The sequence below is a fragment of the Hyperolius riggenbachi genome, chromosome 7 (genome assembly GCF_040937935.1).
Source record: "Hyperolius riggenbachi isolate aHypRig1 chromosome 7, aHypRig1.pri, whole genome shotgun sequence".
Lineage (NCBI taxonomy): Eukaryota > Metazoa > Chordata > Amphibia > Anura > Hyperoliidae > Hyperolius > Hyperolius riggenbachi.
The window spans coordinates 315,606,343-315,630,040 of NC_090652.1; the positions used below are offsets into that span (position 1 = coordinate 315,606,343).

Consider the following 23,698-nt stretch of genomic DNA (forward strand, 5'->3'; position numbering starts at 1 on the left):
AATGTATAATAATAATAGTGTGTGGCTGTGGTGAGGACATTAGAGTGTAAGCTCCTCTGGTGCAGAGACTGATGGGAATGGATCAGTGATCTCTGTACAGCGCTGTGGTATATGTCGGCTATATAAATGTATAATAATAATAGTGTGTGGCTGTGGTGAGGACATTAGAGTGTAAGCTCCTCTGGTACAGAGACTGATGGGAATGGATCAGTGATCTCTGTACAGCGCTGTGGCATATGTCAGAGCTATATAAATGTATAATAATAATAGCGTGTGACTGTGGTGAGGACATTAGAGTGTAAGCTCCTCTGGTGCAGAGACGGGTGGGAATGGATCAGTGATCTCTGTACAGCACTGTGGTATATGTCAGAGCTATATAAATGTATAATAATAATAATAGTGTGTGACTGTGGTGAGCACATTAGAGTGTAAGCTCCTCTGGTGAGATACTCACTGCGGCACAATGGTGATCTGTACAAAGCAGACAAATAGGAAGACGATAAATGCAGAAGCCACGTAAGCCCCAAACCGGTCGTCCACTTGCTTGGAATACTGCCGGGAGACACAGAGAGATAAATTGCAAGCTTCAGTGTCTAGCAGGAATCTACAGCTCTGATAAACACAACAGTTGTGCCGAGTTTTCCCAGCTTATCTACAAAACTTTTATAGACTCAAAAAATACTATGAAAAAAAATAACGTGATGTCATAGAGAAGGTTATTTGGGAAAAAACGTATTCCGGGCAGAAAAGAATTATCGAGCTAAGACGACAAATCTGCGGTCTAACAGACAGAGAATACGTCTGTGAGCTCTCATACCACCTGCAACTACAGAGATTGTACAATCTGGATTGGATGGTATATGGGCAGCACTGTAATACAAATTTAGAAGAAAGATTCTCCTATTTGTTTGTTGTTCGTTCCAAATACCCAATAAGAAGAGTTCACCAGCTCACATTTATTATAAATCTTGTCCGATTCACTATTTTACGAAAATGCAGAAAGTATTACAGCAATCATGCATTTTATTATTATTATTTAGTATTTATATAGCGCCGACATATTACGCAGCGCTGTACAATGTATATATATATCTTGTCACTAACTGTCCCTCAAAGGAGCTCACAATCTAATCCCTACCATTGCCATATGTCTATATTATGTAGTGTAAGTACTGTAGTCTAGGGCCAATTTTAGGGGGAGCCAATTAACTTATCCATATGTTTTAGGGATGTGGGAGGAAACCGGAGTGCCCGGAGGAAACCCACGCAGACACGGAGAGAACATACAAACTCTTTGCAGATAGTGCCCTGGCTGGGATTCGAACCAGGGACCCAGCGCTGCAAGGCGAGAGAGCTAACCACTACGCCACCGTGCTGCCCTACGCATTTATCTCCTATGACGTGCAATTCTACGTTTGCGATTTTTCATGGTTTTAAACTCGGACGGCAGCTGTTCATTGTTTCATGTGCGGTCAGCGAGTTGGTGACGATGCAAAAAATAAAAAATAAACTGCGCTTTGGACAAAAAAAATCTTATTGGTTTAATCGCTATCCATGAAGAATTCACATTGCAATTTTTTAGCATTTAGAAATTGCAAAATTTCACACAAAATTTAGCAAAATAGAAAAGACAAAAAAGTGCAAATGCAGAAACGTGTATGCGAAAAATTGCTTGGTATTCTTTGGCTAAATTCTGCCAGTTTAGGTTTGGGAAATAGAAACGCCTTGAATGCTCAGCAGAGGGCGCCATCTGCCTGCTTATCTGAACGCTCCTAGGATAAACTCACCGACACCCACCCCATACACAGGTCATTTATCATTGGCAACCTCTACTATCACTTTGATCAAATCTGTCACTGATGTACTGACTTCTGCAATTTTGATTAATAATGCACTGACTGATTTTCATTGGAACAGTTTAGAGATGCTTAGTGTGATTTTCCTGCACAGGCTGTCTACCTGTGGGGTTGATGCGGCTCTGTAACATGTATAAGCTATAGGCTTGCTATACACCAGCGGCTCTGTAACATGTATAAGCTATAGGCTTGCTATACACCAGTGGCTCTGTAACATGTATAAGCTATAGGCTTGCTATACACCAGTGGCTCTGTAACATGTATAAGCTATAGGCTTGCTATACACCAGCGGCTCTGTAACATGTATAAGCTATAGGCTTGCTATACACCAGCGGCTCTGTAACATGTATAAGCTATAGGCTTGCTATACACCAGTGGCTCTGTAACATGTATAAGCTATAGGCTTGCTATACACCAGCGGCTCTGTAACATGTATAAGCTATAGGCTTGCTATACACCAGCGGCTCTGTAACATGTATAAGCTATAAGCTTGCTATACACCAGTGGCTCTGTAACATGTGTAAGCTATAGGCTTGCTATACACCAGCGGCTCTGTAACATGTATAAGCTATAGGCTCGCTATACACCAGCGGCTCTGTAACATGTATAAGCTATAGGCTTGCTATACACCAGCGGCTCTGTAACATGTATAAGCTATAGGCTTGCTATACACCAGCGGCTCTGTAACATGTATAAGCTATAGGCTTGCTATACACCAGTGGCTCTGTAACATGTATAAGCTATAGGCTTGCTATACACCAGCGGCTCTGTAACATGTGTAAGCTATAGGCTTGCTATACACCAGTGGCTCTGTAACATGTATAAGCTATAGGCTTGCTATACACCAGCGGCTCTGTAACATGTGTAAGCTATAGGCTTGCTATACACCAGCGGCTCTGTAACATGTATAAGCTATAGGCTTGCTATACACCAGCGGCTCTGTAACATGTATAAGCTATAGGCTTGCTATACACCAGCGGCTCTGTAACATGTATAAGCTATAGGCTTGCTATACACCAGCGGCTCTGTAACATGTATAAACTATAGGCTTGCTATACACCAGCGGCTCTGTAACATGTATAAGCTATAGGCTTGCTATACACCAGCGGCTCTGTAACATGTATAAGCTATAGGCTTGCTATACACCAGCGGCTCTGTAACATGTATAAGCTATAGGCTTGCTATACACCAGCGGCTCTGTAACATGTATAAGCTACAGGCTTGCTATACACCAGCGGCTCTGTAACATGTATAAGCTATAGGCTTGCTATACACCAGCGGCTCTGTAACATGTATAAGCTATAGGCTTGCTATACACCAGCGGCTCTGTAACATGTATAAGCTATAGGCTTGCTTTACACCAGCGGCTCTGTAACATGTATAAGCTATAGGCTTGCTATACACCAGCGGCTCTGTAACATGTATAAGCTATAGGCTTGCTATACACCAGCGGCTCTGTAACATGTATAAGCTATAGGCTTGCTATACACCAGCGGTTCTGGATGCTAGCCTGGCTTACAGGGGCATAAAGAGATAATTTGCATATTCAGCAGTGGTGCATTGTGGGTAACCACAAATGTTCACTTAAATCTGAATTATCGCAAATACATTATGTGCAAGAGGAACTGTCGCGGAAATCTTAAAATTTAAAACACATACAAATAAGGAGCATGTTTCTCCCAGAGTAAAATGAGCCATAAATTACTTTTCTCCTATGTTGCTGTCACTTACCGTAGGTAGTAGAAATCTGACATTACCGACAGGTTTTGGACTAGTCCATCTCTTCATGGGGGATTCTCAGCATGGATTCCTGGATAGTGCTAATGTAGTATGAACTAATTCCCGCAGGGCGAGTGCTTTGCTGTATTGGTTTTTGACCCTGCATATTTTGGCATGCGAAAGTAAATGCATATTTGCGTGAGCAATGCCTCATGATAAGCCAATTAGGGCAAATTTGCAAAGCCAGATTTGTTAGGGTTAAACCTGGTGCTTGATGCGCGCATACATTTTCTTGTGGAAAGCATTCTTTATAAAGACATTCCCTGAAAAGGATTTCTACAATGATGCTGGGCAGCCTCCCTGCTCACCGTACACTTTTTTGGCAGTTGGACAGAGCAACTGCCATTCACTAAGTGTTTTTGAAAATAAGGAAATCCCTGTGAACCCCCCCGTGAGGAGATGGGCTAGTCCAAAACCTGTCGGTTCTATCAGATTTCTACTACCAACTGTAAGTGACAGCTACATAGGAGAGAAGTCATTTATGGCTCATTTTTTACTCTGGAAGAAATGTACTTCTTTATTGTATGCTTGCATATATTGTACATTTGAAGATTTTCGCGACAGAGGTCTTTTAAGTTGTACCAGAGCTAAAGAAAAGAAAAAGTGTTATACATACCTGGGGGTTCCTCCAGCCCCATACGCACGGATCTCTCCCACACCGCCGTCCACCGCTGCCCACAGCTCCGGTACCGCGCCCCGCACTTCAGCCAGCCTACGCAGGAGAAGTGCGCCCTCCACGTATCTCTCCAGACGCGGCTGCTGGAGGGATACGCAAAAAGCGCACTTCTCTTACGTCAGACTGGCTGCGACTGACAGAAATGACAGGACCCGATACCGGAGCTGCAGGCAGCGGAGGGCGGCGGTGTGGGAGAGATCCGTGCGGAGGGGGCTGGAGGAAGCCCCAGGTATGTATAAAACGTTTTCTTTATCTCAGCTCTGATTTGTGACTGTGCATGGCAGGGATTGATGTGGCTTTATGGACAGTTTAAGGACGGATAGTGTAATACAAAGTTAGTGTTAATAAAGCTTTAACTGATACGCCTGGGGCTAATGGGCTGCCGGCTATTGGGCGCCAAAGAAGAAATTAGGGCGCACGATAAATAGCGGCCGCCGGGCCCGTCCAACCGAAATGTTTCATTTTGAGAATCAGTGGTTTCGATAAATATCGCTTTGAAATTTGTTTTAAGAATTATAATATAGTAAATTATCATTCTGAAATGTATTATCTTAGGAATGGAAGGGGGATTTTATGGTAAGGCGTCAGGAAGGGGGAGTCTTAAGCACCAACCGGGGGGGGGGGGGGGGACGGGACCTAGGGGCTTAGAGTTAGGCACCGGGGGGGGGGGGGGGAGGGGTCATATTTAGGCACCACCAGGGGTTGCTTAGAGTTAGGCACCACCGGGGGGGGGGGGGGGGGGTTTAAGGTCTCAGTGCTAGGCACCACTAGGGGAGGGTCTTAGGGTTAGGCACGACCGGGGGGGGGGGGTCTTAAGGGAACCAAAGACAAGCACCCTCATGTATTTGACCATATATATCAATGGGAACATGACAGTAAATACCTACTCTGCTCTCGGTTTCATTCTTCACTGCTAAAACTGCCGGTTATCAGCCCTGATAAGAATCCCCAACTGAGCATTCAGTCTGGCTTTCACCAGAATGATTATAGCTGAGTCAGTCTTCTGTGAGGTCTTTTCAAGCCCAAGCCTGCCCCTTGTGGCTGTGCTTTGCTGCTTCAAGTATAAATAGCTGGAACGCAGAGCCACAAGGGGGCAGACTTGGGCTTGAAAAGACATCACAGAAGACTGACTCAGCTATAATCATGCCGGGAAAAGCCAGACTGAATGCTCAGTTGGGGATTCTTATCAGAGCTGATAACAGGCAGATTTAGCAGAGAAGAATGAAACAGAGAGCAGGGTAGCTGTTTACTGTCATGTTCCCATTGATATATATGGTAAAATACATGAGGGTGCTTCGTCTCTGGTTCCCTTTAGGGTTAGGAACCATGGGGGGGGGGGGGGGGGTGTTAGGATTAGGCACCAGTAAAAGGAGGGTTCTGTGTGAGAGTATCCAAGGTTTAGCTGTAAAATATCGGTGATATTTACCAGTGTTTTACTATGCTTACTTTCATTGTCATTGTTATAGACGATATCTCACAATTTTATTACCATTATTTTAACATTTATTATTCTATCTCAGATAAAGATGTAAATTTCAGCTATACCCCGCCCCCTTTCTTCCTGATGTCCCTATTTGGTGTATGTGTGGGTGGAGCTGGGAACTCAGGAGCACAGAGATCTCACCATCAGTCCCTCAGAGATAGAAAACCCCAACATCTGTATTATTTCAAGTTCTGCATGGAGTGAGGATGTAACAACATATACAGAGGTCAATGGCATGCTTATGTGTCAGCATGTATTCAAATATAATGCAAATTGTATGCACTGTGGATTCGGACCAATCACACGCACTTTCTTCTGATTTGGCTGGATTACAAGCTGCATACAATTTGCATTACATTTGCATGCAAGGCTGAATGGTTAGCATGGTGTTGAGCATGGGTTGAGTTGGGGGTTTCCCGGGGAAGAACTCAGGGGTCTCGGATCACCTTTTTCTCCAGGTCCGGCTCTCGGAAGGTCAGCAGGATTTTGCGCACATGTTCGGATCGCAGCCGGTCGATACTTCGCGCATCGATAGCACGACCCAGAAACTCATCGACTTCATCCTCCGGGTTCATATTCTCCTGAATGCTCCTGCGGATCAGAACAGGGAGGATTAATCATCTCCCATCTCATGTGGATGCATCACACAGGAAATGACACGCTCTTATGACAGGAAACCCCTCTACGATAAACAAATATTGGCTGCAGCAAATACTTGTATCTCTCAGATTAATAAAACTAAACTCACATCCTCTGGAAATGGCAACACAGTCAGTGGGACCCTCCCTTAACCGTATATTAACTCTTCAATGGTGCTATGCTGGTAATGGTTCCTGTACTGATAGTTAACTAGCTGCACCGTGTGCTGATCTCTACTGCCTCCAGTATGTACAGTATAAGCTGTTACTCTGTGCCTGTACTGATAGTAAACTAGCTGCAGTGTGTGCTGATCTCTGCTACCTCCAGTATGTACAGTATAAGCTGTTACTCTGTGCCTGTACTGATAGTAAACTAGCTGCAGTGTGTGCTGATTTCTGCTACCTCCAGTATGTACAGTATAAGCTGTTACTCTGTGCCTGTACTGATAGTAAACTAGCTGCAGTGTGTGCTGATTTCTGCTGCCCCCAGTATGTACAGTATAAGCTGTTACTCTGTGCCTGTACTGATAGTAAACTAGCTGCAGCGTTTGCTGATCTCTGCTACCTCCAGTATGTACAGTATAAGCGGTTACTCTGTGCCTGTACTGACAGTAAACTAGCTGCAGTGTGTGCTGATCCCTGCTACCTCCAGTATGTACAGTATAAGCTGTTACTCTGTGCCTGTACTGATAGTAAACTAGCTGCAGTGTGTGCTGATCCCTGCTACCTCCAGTATGTACAGTATAAGCTGTTACTCTGTGCCTGTACTGATAGTAAACTAGCTGCAGTGTGTGCTGATCCCTGCTACCTCCAGTATGTACAGTATAAGCTGTTACTCTGTGCCTGTACTGATAGTAAACTAGCTGCAGTGATAGTACTGACTGATGATACCTGCTACCTCCAGTACAGGTCCTTCTCAAAATATTAGCATATTGTGATAAAGTTCATTATTTTCTGTAATGTACTGATAAACATTAGACTTTCATATATTTTAGATTCATTACGCACAACTGAAGTAGTTCAAGCCTTTTATTGTTTTAATATTGATGATTTTGGCATACAGCTCATGAAAACCCAAAATTCCTATCTCAAAAAATTAGCATATTTCATCCGACCAATAAAAGAAAAGTGTTTTTAAAACAACAAAAGTCAACCTTCAAATAATGATGTTCAGTTATGCACTCAATACTTGGTCGGGAATCCTTTTGCAGAAATGACTGCTTCAATGCGGCGTGGCATGGAGGCAATCAGCCTGTGGCACTGCTCAGGTGTTTTGGAGGCCCAGGATGCTTCGATAGCGGCCTTAAGTTCATCCAGAGTATTGGGTCTTGCGTCTCTCAACTTTCTCTTCACAATATCCCACAGATTCTCTATGGGGTTCAGGTCAGGAGAGTTGGCAGGCCAATTGAGCACAGTAATACCATGGTCAGTAAACCATTTACCAGTGGTTTTGGCACTGTGAGCAGGTGCCAGGTCGTGCTGAAAAATGAAATCTTCATCTCCATAAAGCTTTTCAGCAGATGGAAGTATGAAGTGCTCCAAAATCTCCTGATAGCTAGCTGCATTGACCCTGCCCTTGATAAAACACAGTGGACCAACATCAGCAGCTGACATGGCACCCCAGACCATCACTGACTGTGGGTACGTGACACTGGACTTCAGGCATTTTGGCATTTTCCTCTCCCCAGTCTTCCTCCAGACTCTGGCACCTTGATTTCCGAATCACATGCAAAAGTTGCTTTCATCCGAAAAAAGTACTTTGGACCACTGAGCCAGTGCTGCTTCTCTGTAGCCCAGGTCAGGCGATACTGCCGCTGTTTCTGGTTCAAAAGTGTCTTGACCTGGGCAATGCGGCACCTGTAGCCCATTTCCTGCACACGCCTGTACACTGTGGCTCTGGATGTTTCTACTCCAGACTCAGTCCACTGCTTCCGCAGGTCCCCCAAGGTCTGGAATCGGTCCTTCTCCACAATCTTCCTCAGGATCCGGTCACCTCTTCTCGTTGTGCAGCGTTTTCTGCCACACTTTTTCCTTCCCACAGACTTCCCACTGAGGTGCCTTGATACAGCACTCTGGGAACAGCCTATTCATTCAGAAATTTCTTTCTGTGTCTTACCCTCTTGCTTGAGGGTGTCAATGATGGCCTTCTGGACAGCAGTCAGGTCGGCAGTCTTACCCATGATTGCGGTTTTGAGTAATGAACCAGGCTAAGAGTTTTTAAAAGCCTCAGAAATATTTTGCAGGTGTTTAGAGTTAGTTGATTCAGATGATTAGGTTAATAGCTTGTTTAGAGAACCTTTTCATGATATGCTAATTTTTTGAGATATGAATTTTGGGTTTTTATGAGCTGTATGCCAAAATCATCAATATTAAAACAATAAAAGGCTTGCACTACTTCAGTTGTGTGTAATGAATCTGAAATATATGAAAGTCTAATGTTTATCAGTACATTACAGAAAATAATGACCTTTATCACAATATGCTAATTTTTTTAGAAGGACCTGTATGTACAGTATAAGCTGTTACTCTGTGCCTGTACTGATAGTAAACTAGCTGCAGTGTGTGCTGATCTCTGCTGCCTCCAGTATGTACAGTATAAGCTGTTACTTTGTGCCTGTATTGATAGTAAACTAGCTGCAGTGTGTGCTGGTCTCTGCTACCTCCAGTATGTACAGTATAAGCTGTTACTCTGGGCCTGTACTGATAGTAACTAGCTGCAGTGTGTGCTAGTCTCTGCTGCCTCTAGCATGTACAGTATAAGCTTTTACTCTGTGCCTGTACTGATAGTAAACTAGCTGCAGTGTGTGCTGATCTCTGCTGCCTCCAGTATGTACAGTATAAGCTGTTATTCTGCCTGTGTACTGATAGTAAACTAGCTGCAGTGTGTGCCGATACCTGTAGGGTTAAGCAATGGTGGAGTTGGTAATGCAGGTAACATTTTAAATAATTAAACCGTCTTTATCACTGTGCTGATGTGTGACCAGGACTGTCTGCCTCCCTCGACGTTGCTCCCAGGTGCCTGAGGGACATTGCGGGAATTTATTATCACGTTTGGGAAATTATTGGATCATCTCTGAGGCATGAGGACTGAATTCCCCCAAACTCCCACTTCCCCAAAAATCCGGCTGCAAACACGCTAAGTATGGAAGCGCGGAACGGGCGAAGGGGGCCGCCCGGAGATTGGCTTAATTGAGTTATCCGTATGATGGGCGATCGCTGCAATGAGAAGCAGATGTTACGAGATTGTGAATAATGATGGGCAGCTCGCCAAGACACTAAGAACACGACCAATCACAGCTGTGCGTGCTGCGAACCCCCCTCCCTATCCGTGCGTGCTGCGAACCCCCCTCCCCATTCGTGCGTGCTGCGAACTCCCCTCCCCATCCGTGCGTGCTGCGAACCCCCCTCCCCATTCGTGCGTGCTGCGAACCCCCCTTCCCATCCGTGCGTGCTGCGAACCCCCCTCCCCATCCGTGCGTGCTGCGAACCCCCCTCCCCATCCGTGCGTGCTGCGAACCACCCTCCCCATCCGTGCGTGCTGCGAACCCCCCTCCCCATCCGTGCGTGCTGCGAACCCCCCTCCCCATCCGTGCTGCGAACCCCCCTCCCCATCCGTGCGTGCTGCGAACCCCCCTCCCCATCCGTGCGTGCTGTAACCCACCCCCAATGAAAGAATAACAATAAACACTGCTGACCTTTCTTAATCTGTTTATAAAGTCTGAGGGTCTGGCTATTAGACTGACACCGCTTATTTAGTCAGGGGATATTTTATCCGCCGGTTCCTGGCAGGGTAAAACGTTCCGCAGCGACGCTTCTGGGCTGGGATGGGTTAAGCCGTGCGCTGGCCGCGGTGTAATAAAGTCATCTAATTCCTGCTTCCCGAAGGACAGTGGCGAATTGCCCCAATATGGGCTCAAGCGTAGCGAGAGAAACTTTACCCGTGAGAAAATCCGCAGGGGTAATTCCTGCGGGCGAATACCAGACGCTTCCATCGCTCTGCAGTGGTCTGCGCGCCGGCCGATTGTTGGGGAAAACAGTGCGATGTGTCATCGGCTGCAAAATGTCATTGGGCACGGGATCGATTGACCGCTGGGGAAAACAGTGCAACGACGCCATCGGCTGCGAAAGAGCTGAACACAGTCCTATGTCGTACGGGATCGCTGGCCACAAGTCAATCGTAGATTCATGAGATGGTCAATCATATGCTTATAGTTGTAATCTGCATGAACATGTCATGCAAACTGTATGCAGTCTGGAAACGGGTCAATCAAATTCACTTTCTGATGATTTTGATTGGTCCAATCCTAATCTCACCGAGAATTAGCTGAACCAACCAACCAGTGCTGTACCGGGTAATAGTACACAATGTGCCCGCCCATCTCTGCTGCTTCGCCCCCTACCTAAAAGACAAAAGAAAAAAATACTGCCACGCCCACCACCAGTTTAATTGATAAGTTATAAAATATATTGGAAGTTATTAATCTGGCTTAAAGTAAACCCGAGGTGAGAGTGATATGGAGGCTGCCATATTTATTTCCTTTTAAACAATACCAGTTGCCTGGCTATCCAGCTGATCCTCTGCCTCTAATATTTTTAGCCATAGCCCCTGAACAAGCATGCAGCAGATCAGGTGCTCTGACTGAGGTGTGACTGGATTATCTGCATGCTGGTTCCAGGTGTGTGATTCAGACACTACTGCAGCCAAATTGATCAGCAGGGCTGCCCTGCAACTGGTATTGTTTAACAGGAAAGAAATATGGCCGCCTCCATAGCCCTTTCACTTCAGGTGTCCTTTAAAATTAGGTATAGGCCAATGAGGTGCTGAGGGTTCTGAGTTGATGAAAATTTTATGGTAATTCTATGCAAATTTACACAGCTTGCAAATAGACCAAGTGAAGTGAAGTGAAGCAGTCGATGCACATGATTGGTCCATTTCTAAACTGCATATAATTTAATCCAACTCTGAATGATTAACATCTCAGTCCTTTCTGATCATAGCGCTGTTTAATCCCTCCTCGATCTACAATCTGATATGCAGCTTAATAAAGAGGACCTGTAGTGAAAAGAATGTACTGTAGTGAGCAAAATTACTTTTTTTTTTAGTGTTTTGCCCATTAAAATGTAAAATGTTTACTCTCCCTGATTTACATTCTGAAACATTTTACATGCAGGGGGGGGGGGGGGGGGGCAGCGACTCCCCATTGTGGCTTGCTGGGAATGGTGTCCCCCCAATAGCCAGCAGCTTTTACTTACCTCCCAGGCTCCAGCGATGACCAGCTGTGGACACCTCTGCTCCGGCCGGCATCCCTGTTCGCACTGCCGCTAAGTTCCGGGTCGTGGCTTGATGACATTATCAAGCCGGGACCCGGTACTTACGTCAGAGCGAGCAGGAAATGCCGTCTGTAGCAGAGCGCCGGACGCCAGGGGAACGTCAGGAAGGCGAGTGGATCCTCTTCTCCCCCCCCCCTACTGCCGCAGCTGTCACAGTGATGTCCTCCAGGCAGAGTCAGCTGTGGTGCCTCAATGGTGAATCAACCTGGGGTATGCTGGGGGCCTCTATGTGGGCATACTGGGTGCTGTAGTGCCATGCTGGGTGCTGTGATGCCTTTATGGGGGCATGCAGAGAACTGTGGTTCTTCTATGGAGGCATGCTGGGAGTTGTGGTGCCTCAATGGGAGGCTTGTCGTGGGAGCATGGAACGGGAGGTGGTCCAGTAGAAGGTCAGAGAATTCTATGGGGCAATAGTCGGATAACATGGCAGCAGGCAGCCCACCCAGCAGAAAGGCAGACCAGGCAGAACAGAAGCCAGGTAACTCTGCCTAGTTATGTTTAAGTGGCACTGCCTATTTATGTGATATTCTGCATTTCTTTTTGTAGTAATGGATAGGGGGGGGCTTCATCCAACATTTTACTGGACAGGAGTACTTACACCGCTGTTAAGTTCATGTAAATGTGGCTCCACCCATGAGCACACCCACATTTGGTGCGCGGTCACACCCATTTTCGGCAGGAGTGCCTAAAAGTGCCCCGGGCATCTTAGGATCCTAGCAATGCCCTTGGCTCCGCCGCCGATCGAAGTGATCACGTGATCAGAAGCCGTACGCAATGGCTGCTGATCAGTGAGGGGAGATGTCAGCTGTCATATGACAGCTTAATCTCCCCTCTCGGGGATCAGGCTAGAACAGCCATAAGTGCGGCGTAGGATCTACTACACACGGTGCCCAATAGGTTAAATATTCGTTAAATTAAACGTGATTCTCTGCTAATGCTGTTAACTGTGTGACAGACAATCGGTTTAATTCTTAAATCCTGATGATGGCGGGAAGGTGTCAGATCTCGGCTGTCGCTGCCAACTTCCCAGATATACAGATTACCCAGAGTATGATCCGCCAGAGATGGCACTGCCCAGCTGCCCTCCTCACATTCACAGAGATCTGCTGCTACCACAGACAAGACAATCTGCAATCTAATCTACAATCTAGTCACTGATATTAAGGTGCCCATTATACTCCCATTATAAGGTGCCCAATGTAGTCCTCAGATGCGATCACTCAATCAGATTTGACGATTGGAAGTCATCGGATTGTTCCCATAAACAGGAAGATTAGAGCACTTCCTCTCTTCGGATACAAGACAGCACAAAACTGCATTATGCACCGCCATAGGCTGTAATGTGGATTACGGCTAGAGCGGCGCTCAGACAGTAATTTCGGCGCTGTCAAAAGATGATTTTAACTGCTTAGTTTTATTTCGCGATAGTATAAAACCGTGTAATTTGCCGCCAGCAATAGCTGGAAGCTGAATGACATGATTACCCACCATCCACCTGGACCTGGAGGGGGAACAGTAATTACCGCTGCCGGGACTTGTGCTGCAGCAGGGAGAGCCGTATATCGGCTGTATCCTGTGCCCAAATTTCCCGGCGCCATTTTTGCATGTATGCTGTCAGACAAATTTTGTATTGCAATCAACCATAGAATCGTTTTACACCAATTTACTCCACATACTGCGTGGTGGTCTGTACAATTCCACCGTTATTGTACCGTTAATGGAAATCAGATTCCTTCACATCTGTCTACTTACTTGTCCTTCGGATCTTCAAAGCCCTGCAGAGAAAAAAGAAAAAAAGTGCATCAGAACAAAAAAAACAACAATAAAATCTGCCGGCTGGGGCGTTTCTGTATCTCAGAGTCTCAATGCTACTATAGCGCAACTCTAGACCATCTCTTCTTCTTCTACCTCACCCCATAAAACTTCCATGCTAAAGGACCAATCCAGCAAAAAAACAAAAAAAAAAAACAAAAAAAAAAAACAAGCAGTTAAAATCTGACAGAACCGACAGGTTTTGGACTAGTCCATCTCCTCATGGGGGATTCTCAGGGTTTTCTTTGTTGTCAAAGCAAAAGCAGAACGGCAGTTGCTAATTCTAACTCACAAAATAGTGTGCAAGTGAGTAGGGAAGATGGTTGGTATCTTACTGTTTTGCAGTTAAACTGCTGTTCAGGAAACGCTTTTGAAAACAAAGAAATCCCTGAGAATCCCTCATGAGGAGATGGATTAGTCCAAAACCTGTCAGTTCTGTCAGATTTTAACTGCTTACTTTTTTCGCTGGAGTAGTGATGTGCCAATTTACGTCAAAAACGAATATTTACGTATATTTGCAAAAGTTACGAATTACAATTTTTTTTTGTCGTAATTGCAAATTGTTATGCGAAATTAGGCAAAGGTGAAATTTCAGCTCTTCACTAGTTACTATATCACCTTCAACATGGTCTCCTGGTTAAAGGGAAAATTCTTGCCTTAGATACCAGAGAGTAGAGTTGAACTCTGAAAAAAGGGGACCAGGCATGTATGGGAAGCTGTCCTCATGCCCACTGCTCCCCCGGTTCCCCCCCGTTCCCCTCATTTGCTACCTAAATGCCCCCCAACAGCCTCTTCCGGTTCGGGCATTTAGTGCGCAGGCACCCGCAGCCAGGAGCGCTCCGCGCATGCACACGCCGTAGTGGTGGCAACATGTGCAGTGCGCTATAGTGCAGTAGAAGGGTAGGAATCACACTATAGTGGCACCAAATCATAGGATAGGTCTGTGGGAGGAACTGTGCCCCCGTATATACCCCACCCCCGATGCCAGGCAAGTACTCACCATCCTCTTCATCTCCTTGGAGACTTGGTTGTTGCCCAGGTGGTTGTAGAAGTTCCGCTCCATGCCCCAGTGTGCCGGGTTGTGTCCAATGGAGTTGGCGCGCTGGCGGTTCATCTTGGCAATCATCGCTTTCTCGTCCTTCTGCTCAGAAGAAAAACAGAGAGAGAGAGGAGTCATTGCCTGAGTGATTCCCCCAAAAGACAATCCCAGCCCACCAGGCTTTCACTGTATCAACTGCCAATCAACTGCCCCCTTCCTTCGTCAACTGCCAGCCTGAGACCACTCCCCCTCAACTGCCAGCCTGAGGCCATGCCCCCTTAACTGCCAGCCTGAGGCCACTCCCCCTTAACTGCCAGCCTGAGTCCACTCTCACTCAACTGCCAGCCTGAGACCACTCCTCCTCACCTGCCCAGCCTAAGACCAACCCCCCTCAACTGCCAGTCTGAAACCTACCCCCCTCAACTGCCAGCCTGAGACCACTCCTCTTCACCTGCCAGACTAAGGCTTCCTGCACACTGCAAATCTGTTTTGCGATTCCGTTTCCGATTTTCAATTCCAATTTTCCCTGAATACATTCAACAGAAAAACGTGAAAAATGCAGCATGCAGTAACGATTCAAAATCGGAATCAGATGTAAAAAACGATTAAAATGCGGAATCTGAATCGGAATCGCAACTGCCAGCCTGAGACCATCCCCCTCAACTGCCAGCCTGAGACCAACCCCCCTCAACTGCCAGCCTAAGACCACTAACCCTCAACTGCCAGCCTGAGACCACTCCCCCTCAACTGCCAGCCTGAGGCCACTACCCCTCAACTGCCAGCCTGAGGCCACTCCCCCTCAACTGCCAGCATATGACCACTTCCCTCAACTGCCAGACTAAGACCACCCCCTCTCAACTGCCAGCCTGAGACCAACCCCCCTCAACTGCCAGCCTAAGACCACTAACCCTCAACTGCCAGCCTGAGACCACTCCCACTCAACTGCCAGCCTACGACCAACCTGCCTCAACTGCCAGTCTAAGACCGACCCCACTCAACTGCCAGCCTAAGACCACTATCCCTCAACTGCCAGCCTGAGACCACTCCCCCTCAACTGCCAGCCTGAGGCCACTACCTCTCAACTGCCAGCCTGAGGCCACTACCTCTCAACTGCCAGCCTGAGACCACTCCCCCTCACCTGCCAGCCTGAGAAAAAAACCCTCAACTGCCAGCCTGAGGCCACTCCCCCTTAACTGCCAGCATAAGACCACTCCCCCTCAACTGCCAGACTAAGACCACCTCCCTTAACTGCCAGCCTGAGACCACTCTCCCTCAACTGCCAGTCTGAGACCACTCCCCCTCAACTGCCAGTCTGAGGCCACTACCTCTCAACTGCCAGCCTGGGGCCACTAACCCTCAACTGCCAGCCTGAAGCCACTACTGCTCAACTGTCAGTCTGAGGCCACTCCCCCTCAACTGCCAGCCTGAGACCACTCCCCCTCAACTGTCAGCCTGAGACCACCCCCTCAACTGCCAGCCAGAGAACACTCCCCCCTCAATTGCCAGCCTGAGATCACTCCCCCTCAACTGCAAACATGATCAAGACCAATAATTAAACAGAGCAGATGACCCTCAACCCTCCTCCATCAACTTCCAGTCTGAGAGCCCCCCTCACCAGAGACCAAGAGTTCACCAAACCAGGTGAGGGGGGGCATTACAAGTTGGAATTATTGGGGTGCTTTCTACAGGTGGGGGAGGGACATAAATCGTAGACAGATATGTTTTGCGTTACTCCTATTAAGTTTAAGGGAATGGACTCGGCAGATGGATATTTGGGAGGACAGTGCAGGATCATCAACCTGGCAACCTAGGCAGATGCCTGGGGCCCAGTGGGTATCATATCAAGTGGCCCTCCAGCCGCCTTCTCTGACCTCTCTCCACTTCAGCTCACCAAAAGGACAACAAGGGGGCCCCCCTACCTTCCCTAGGGCCCCGTTACATGTTAATCCATCTCTGGGACATGCGATGATGGGGTGGGGGTCAGGAGCTGAGAGACAGATTTCCTCTTATTGTGAGTGTTATAGTTCGCTTTGGCACACAGAAGTCCCCCCCGCACCGCTGACAAGCCCCCCCCCCCCCCCCTGGGATACACATTCTGCGTGCCGGGGGAAGGGGTCTATGGGAACCTCTCATTAGTTCCTCCATGTTTTCTCCTCTGGGAGTTGTTTTGCTTTGATTGGCCGCAGCGTTGGTCCAGCAGTAATCTGAGCGCTGCATATGATGTTCCCTCTTCTCATTAGAAGTATATTTGTGTTTCATTAAATGCAATAAGTAGAATCATCAGTGGAATCCGGGGATTAGCGGCGTGTTTGGACGGGGGTCGCGCTGTCCCTGCGGTGGGGCGGGAGAGGCTGTGAGAATCGGCCTCCGGTGGAGATCGAGGTCACGAACTCTGCGCTGGGGTCACACGCTTCTCACCACGGGGATTATGGGGGCTCCATGGGAGGAGGGGGGCTGACCCCGGATCACCAACACTGCTTTATAATCCCCCTCCCCCGTCGATTATCAGCGGCTAATAATGGATAGTACTGGCACCGTGATTCTCGGCACGCGAGGGGTTACAAGCGCTGCCATTAATCGCAGTGGAAGTCACTCGCGGCCAGACAAGCGCACAGTTCACCTTCCCGTGAAAAAAAAGCCTTCGCTATTAACTCCTTCAGCCAGCCTCTTTCAGGTCATGCGCCTAAATTTTTAAAGGATAACTGAAGTGAGAATATTGAGGCTGCCATATTTATTTCCTGTTAAACAATACCAGTTGCCTGTCAGCCCTGCTGATCTATTTGGCTGCAGTAGTGTCTGAATCACACCAGAAACAAGCATGTAGCTAATCTGGTCAGATCTGACAATACTGTCAGAAACACCTGATCTGCTGCATGCTTGTTCTGGGGCTATGGCTGAAAGTATTAGAGGCAGAGGATCAGCAGGGATGCCTGGTAACTGGCATTGTTTTAAAGGAAATAAATATGGCAGCCTCCACATACCTCTCACTACAGTTGTTCTTTAAGACTAGACTTTTAGCTGCAGATGCCTAATGTGTCCAAAAAAAGTGGAGCGTTCAGACGATCTGCTTATCCCGAGATTGTTTAAATCCGGGCCTGGAAAAGCGATTTAATGATCTGCAGCGTTCAGTTCTGATAAACTTGGATTTCGCAGCTCAGATCCAAATCTCACAGCCAAAAAACGTTCCCTTCTCTGCGGCAGCTGATGATCGCGGCTCATGACGGGCGGCGAGTCTGTTTATTATCAGCTGCCGCGAGAGGCGACGTGAGGACGTGCAGATTACAGAACATCTATTCAGCTCGCGATTACACCGGAACGCAACGATAACCCATTTCAGCCCGCAAACCCCGCGCTCAGAGCGTTCCAAAAACATGGCTGCCGCCGGTGCTGAGACCGGGGGGAGGGCTGACAGCGGGGACACACACCCCAATTATCACCAAACAATTCACAGGAAATATTTATTTTAGTTTTGGGTTGTGTGGTCGGAGGTCAGAAAGGATTACTGTGGTCTGTGTCATCAGAGTACATTTTACCTCTTTTTCTAGGACTTTTATACAGATGGCACACCTCTCAACTTTTTGAGATGAGAAAGAGGGACACTTAAGCCACGCCTCTGCCACATCCATTATCACGCCCCCGTCACACCCCTAGTCACGCATACCATAAAGATTTCATAAGAAAAAAATATTGTTTTATAATTCAAACCACACTGGTCCTTTCTATCCTGGTTCATTTTCCTTCATATTAACATTTTAAAATTAGTAATACATCAATTTAAAGAATGGGAATAAAGTTTAGAGTCAATCACATTTTTTAGTAGAGAAATCTATATATTTACATAGAAAGAGGGACAAAGTCCTGAAAAAGGGACAAATGAGGAGGAAAGAGGGACAGAGGGACAGGGCTCCAAAACCGGGACAGTTGGGAGCTAGGAGATGGGTCCATGCCAAAAATGTACAGCTTAACCACTTCAGGTTTCGGGGTTTTAATGCCTGTACACACCTTCAGTTTTGATTGGCCAATTTCACCACCTCCATGCAGTAGAAGGGCCAACAGATATTGAATACTATGAGCAGATTGTGTGGGTAGCCCTCATACTACATGGAGGTGGTAAGATTGGTCAGTGATTGGCCAATCATCATTGAAGGTGTGACAATTGTGGCATTTTAGCAGTTAATACAGCAATAACTCATTTATCACTTGCTAGGCAGCAGCACAATGATGTATCTATACAGAGTCGGGCTCCAGACGTTCACCCATCAGCGGCAGCCATTCGTAAAGGCTAAGTGTGGATGACGCAAGGGGTCAATTAGTCATAGGGGCTAACCGTTCACTACAGAAAAAAAACTAAAAACTTTTAACGAATGATTGCGTCTATTTACTACAGCAACCATTCACTTTTTTTTTCCAATCATTTTTATGCAATAAAGCAAAACAGGAGAGGACCCGCAACACCCACACACAGAGGGAGCCAGGAACTAGCACAGCTCAGCAACCAGAAGTAAAGTAAAGTTCCGCTACACCAATGGCTGGGGGAAAAAGTTCTCCATTTATTGTTACATCAGTGGGTACAAAAAGTTAAAAAAGCTATAGCTTTTTAAACTTATAATAGCTTTTTTAACTTTTTGTACCCACTGATGTAACAATAAATGGAGAACTTTTTCACCCAGCCATTGGTGTAGCGGAACTTTACTTTTCTACCATTTTTATGCAATCATTCACTTTTAAATGCGGAGCCTATGTTGCTATGGCTAAGTCAGTATATATAGTGCCATTGCAGTTAACAGAATATCAACTTTTCCTCGACACCCTCCTAAGGCCTACACCCCCCTCCCATTCCCTATAGTGGGCGTGGCCATAGTAGGCGTGGCCAGTTATACAAAGACACGCCTACTGAAGCATGACAGGCTTGCATTTACCAGGGAGGAATGGCTTAAGGTGTTAGAGCAATCCCTCTCCACCCTGCCCATGTGACCACAGAGGGGCGTGGCTCCCGCTGGTGGTGCTGGGAAATGCTGGACTCACCCTCTTCTGTGTGCAGCGCACAATCAGGAAGGTCTCAATGTTGTGTTTTTTTAGATACGCGTTTCGCTCCCCTCCGGTGCCCTCCTCCACCTCGTAATCGCCATTCAGGTAGTTCAGAGTCGCCTTTGTGATGTGAATCCGCCTGAGAGAGGAATGAGAAAAGTAACATTCATACAAGAAGAAGAACTGAGGAGAATAAAACACCCGGTTCCCACTATAGAGACGCATATTCCCAATGTAGCCACTAAGCTTGCTAGAGGTTCCTGAAGAAGGGGGGTTTGCTCACGAAACGCATGTTTCTGGGATACAAAAGATAGCATCGTATGATTTATTAATAATTATTACAGGAAACACAAAACATAAAAAATCTGGGTTTTTTTCTGACTTTACTAACTTTTCGGACGAGACATCGCTGTCAGTCTTCCATAACTAGTTGGAATAAGCATATAATTATTATATAATAATCCCTTTATACATAAGACAATCACTGAAGGTCAGATCGATATCATTTCAGGGCAATGAAAATGCAAATAGAGGAATTATCTGCACAGAAATATATTATAATTGTCATTAAATATTCATAGGATGTGACCCTGGCAATCTCAGTCGTGACCAGTGTGGCTGGTACTGGATAAAGCCTCAGTCTCTGACACAGGAGACCAGGGTTCAAATCTCGGCTCTTCCTGTTCAGTAAGGCTATGTTTCCACTTGTGCGCGGCATGCGTCTTGTGAGGCTCGATGCCGGAACAGCTGCTCGTGTCTCGCAGCCAAATCCTTCTAGCCGTGCTATGTGCGGATATGGTATTCCGACAGTCCCGCACAGAATTATGCTGCAGGGCCTCTGCAGGAAAGATGGCTTACATAGACTTCTATAGCCTGCTAAAATCCATCCGAATTCGTAGGGGGTGGGGGGGAATCGGCCCGGATTCGCAGCAATGGAAACCTAGCCTAAGCCACAACTTATTCAATGAGGAGTCCTTGGGCTAGATTCTCTAACACTGCTACTGCCTATAGAGCGCCCCCTAGTAGCTGCAGCTCTGGACTAACACTGCTACTGCCTATAGAGTGCCCCCTAGTGGCTGCAGCTCTAATCTAACACTGCTACTGCCTATAGAGCGCTCCCTAGTGGCTGCAGCTCTGGCCTAACACTGCTACTGCCTACAGAGCACCCCCTAGTGGCTGCAGCTCTGGCCTAACACTGCTACTGCCTATAGAGAGCCCCCTAGTGGCTGCAGCTCTGACCTAACATTGCTACTGCCAATAGAGCGCCCCCTAGTGACTGCAGCTCTGGCCTAACACTGCTACTGCCTATAGAGCTCCCCCTAGTGGCTGCAACTCTGGCCTAACACTGCTAGTGCCTATAGAGTGCCCCCTGGTGGCTGCAGCTCTGGCCTAACACTGCTACTGCCTATAGAGCTACCACTAGTGGCTGCAGCTCTGGCCTAACACTGCTACTGCCTATAGAGCACCCCCTAGTGGCTGCAGCTCTGGCCTAACACTGCTACTGCCTATAGAGTGCCCCCTAGTGGCTGCAGCTCTGGCCTAACACTGCTACTGCCTATAGAGCGCACACTAGTGGCTGCAGCTCTGGCCTAATACTGCTACTGCCTATAGAGCGCCCCCTAAGGGCTGCAGCTCTGGCCTAACACTGCTACTGCCTATAGAGCTACCCCTAGTGGCTGCAGCTCTAGCCTAACACTTCTACTGCCTATAGAGCGCCCCCTAGTGGCTGCAGCTCTGGCCTAACACTGCTACTGCCTATAGAGCACCCCCTAGTGGCTGCAGCTCTGGCCTAACATTGCTACTGCCTATAGAGCGCCCCCTAGTGGCTGCAGCTCTGGCCTAACACTGCTACTGCCTATAGAGTGCTCCCTAGTGGCTGCAGCTCTGGCCTAACACTGCTACTGCCTATAGAGCACCCCCTAGTGGCTGCAGCTCTGGCCTAACATTGCTACTGCCTATAGAGCGGGTCCTAGTGGCTGCAGCTCTGGCCTAACACTGCTACTGCCTATAGAGCGCCCCCTAGTGGCTGCAGCTCTGGCCTAACACTGCTACTGCCTATAGAGCGCGTCCTAGTGGCTGCAGCTCTGGCCTAACACTGCTACTGCCTATAGAGCGCCCCCTAGTGGCTGCAGCTCTGACCTACCATTGCTACTGCCTATAGAGTGCCCCCTAGTGGCTGCAGCTCTGGTTCTTTGAGTCCGCCAGGAGAAAAGCGCAATATAAATGTTATTCATCTTGACGTCTGACAGTCAGAGATTGTCTCCACAACCGATAGTGGTGGGATATATTTGGGCGTTTTGTGAATTGTGGGAATATTTTGCACAGGGAAGCACCCCGCGATGTTTCCATGGTTACTCACCCCGCTTTTCCCCCGGCCTCCATGTGATTGGCCAGAGTGACGTCGTTGGACCAGACATCGAATTGCCACTTGCGCAGCCCCAGGACCCCGCAGTGCACACGGCCGCTGTGAATTCCCACCCGCATGTTGACGTTCACACCTGTCACTTCCCTCACCAGCCTGTAGGGGGAGACACAGAACACACACATGAGAAAGCCTTCTAGGGGTACAAATAAATTCATGCAGAAACGGGGATGAAAACAGAGTTAGGGGAGAGATGCAGAATGACTTTATAACAGGCAGCAATAATGGAATGGGGTTGCTGCCACACTTGGGTTGTCACACAGAATAGGGGCTGCACACAGACTAGACACTACTATACATGGAAAGGGCTGCACACAGAATAGGGGCTGCTCTACATGAAAAGGGATGCACACAGAATAGGGGCTCATTTACATGGAGTGGGCTGCACACAGAATAGGAGCTGGTCTATATGGAGAGGGCTGCACACAGAATAGGGGCTCCTCTACATGGAGGGGCTGTACACAGAATAGGAGCTGGTCTATATTGAGAGGGCTGCACACAGAATAGGGGCTGGTCTAAATGGAAAGGGCTGCATACAGAATAGGGGCTGATATATATATATGGAGAGGGCTGCACACAGAATAGGGGCTGCTCTACATGGAGGGGCTGTACACAGAATAGGAGCTGGTCTATATGGAGGGCTGCACACAGAATAGGGGCTCCTCTACATGGAAGGGGCTGTACACAGAATAGGAGCTGGTCTATATTGAGAAGGCTGCACACAGAATAGGGGCTGGTCTAAATGGAGAGGGCTGCATACAGAATAGGGGCTGATATATATATATGGAGAGGGCTGCACACAGAATAGGGGCTGCTCTACATGGAGGGGCTGTACACAGAATAGGAGCTGGTCTATATTGAGAGGGCTGCACACAGAATAGGAGCTGATGTACATGAAGAGGGCTGCACAAAGAATAGGGGCTGCTCTACATGGAGAGGGCTGCACACAGAATAGGGGCTGATATATATATGGAGAGGGCTGCACACAGAATAGGGGCTGATATATATATGGAGAGGGCTGCACACAGAATAGGAGCTGCTTTACACTGAGAGGGCTGCACAAAGAAGAGGGGCTGCAAACAGAATAGAGGTTGCTTTATATGGAAAGATGCTCAGGGGTGTAAAAAATGAATGTAGCCCAGAACTTTTCTCACCACCAATCCCAAAACTTTGGCAGAAATCAGGTTATGGAACCCGCCAACAACTACTGCTGCCCCAGCCAATGAGCATTAGTCAGTCACCATCGCTGGGTTTGGGGTGGGGCATCTGGAGGGGCTGTTGGTTGGTCATCCCTCCTGACTGCTGGAGTTTGTGCGCAGTTATTCCACTGACAGCTAGAGGTCGCCACTCGCCAGTGAGTTGCTGTTAATTCCAGCTGGACTGCAATAATATGCAGGATGCAAATATTATGCAAATAGTATGCAGATTGGAACCGGACCAATGAAAATCATCGAGATATGCATCGGACTGGCCCAATTCCCATATGCATAAATTTTCATTATATTTGCATGCAAGCTAGAATTTTTTGCATCTCATTAACCATCTCAGCTGACGGAGGTCAGAAAGTTAAATAACAAAATCTGTAAAATTCACAAAAGAAAGGATCCACCATCCGGCGTTTGCGCTATTGGACT

At 47.4% G+C, this 23,698-nt stretch overlaps 1 protein-coding gene across 1 annotated transcript in view; it reads right to left on the minus strand.

Moving 5' to 3' along the window:
* The window catches only part of ADCY5 (adenylate cyclase 5), a 210,094-nt gene that overhangs the window by 34,591 nt on the left and 151,805 nt on the right, over positions 1–23,698 (minus strand). Inside the window, exons 6-11 of the mRNA XM_068246219.1 lie at positions 22,002–22,160; positions 19,640–19,781; positions 14,576–14,716; positions 13,516–13,538; positions 6,241–6,385; positions 455–552 (exon numbers count right to left, since the gene is read on the minus strand). Of these exons, the coding sequence (XP_068102320.1) occupies positions 455–552; positions 6,241–6,385; positions 13,516–13,538; positions 14,576–14,716; positions 19,640–19,781; positions 22,002–22,160 (708 nt within the window). The remainder of the gene's footprint in view (positions 1–454; positions 553–6,240; positions 6,386–13,515; positions 13,539–14,575; positions 14,717–19,639; positions 19,782–22,001; positions 22,161–23,698) is intronic.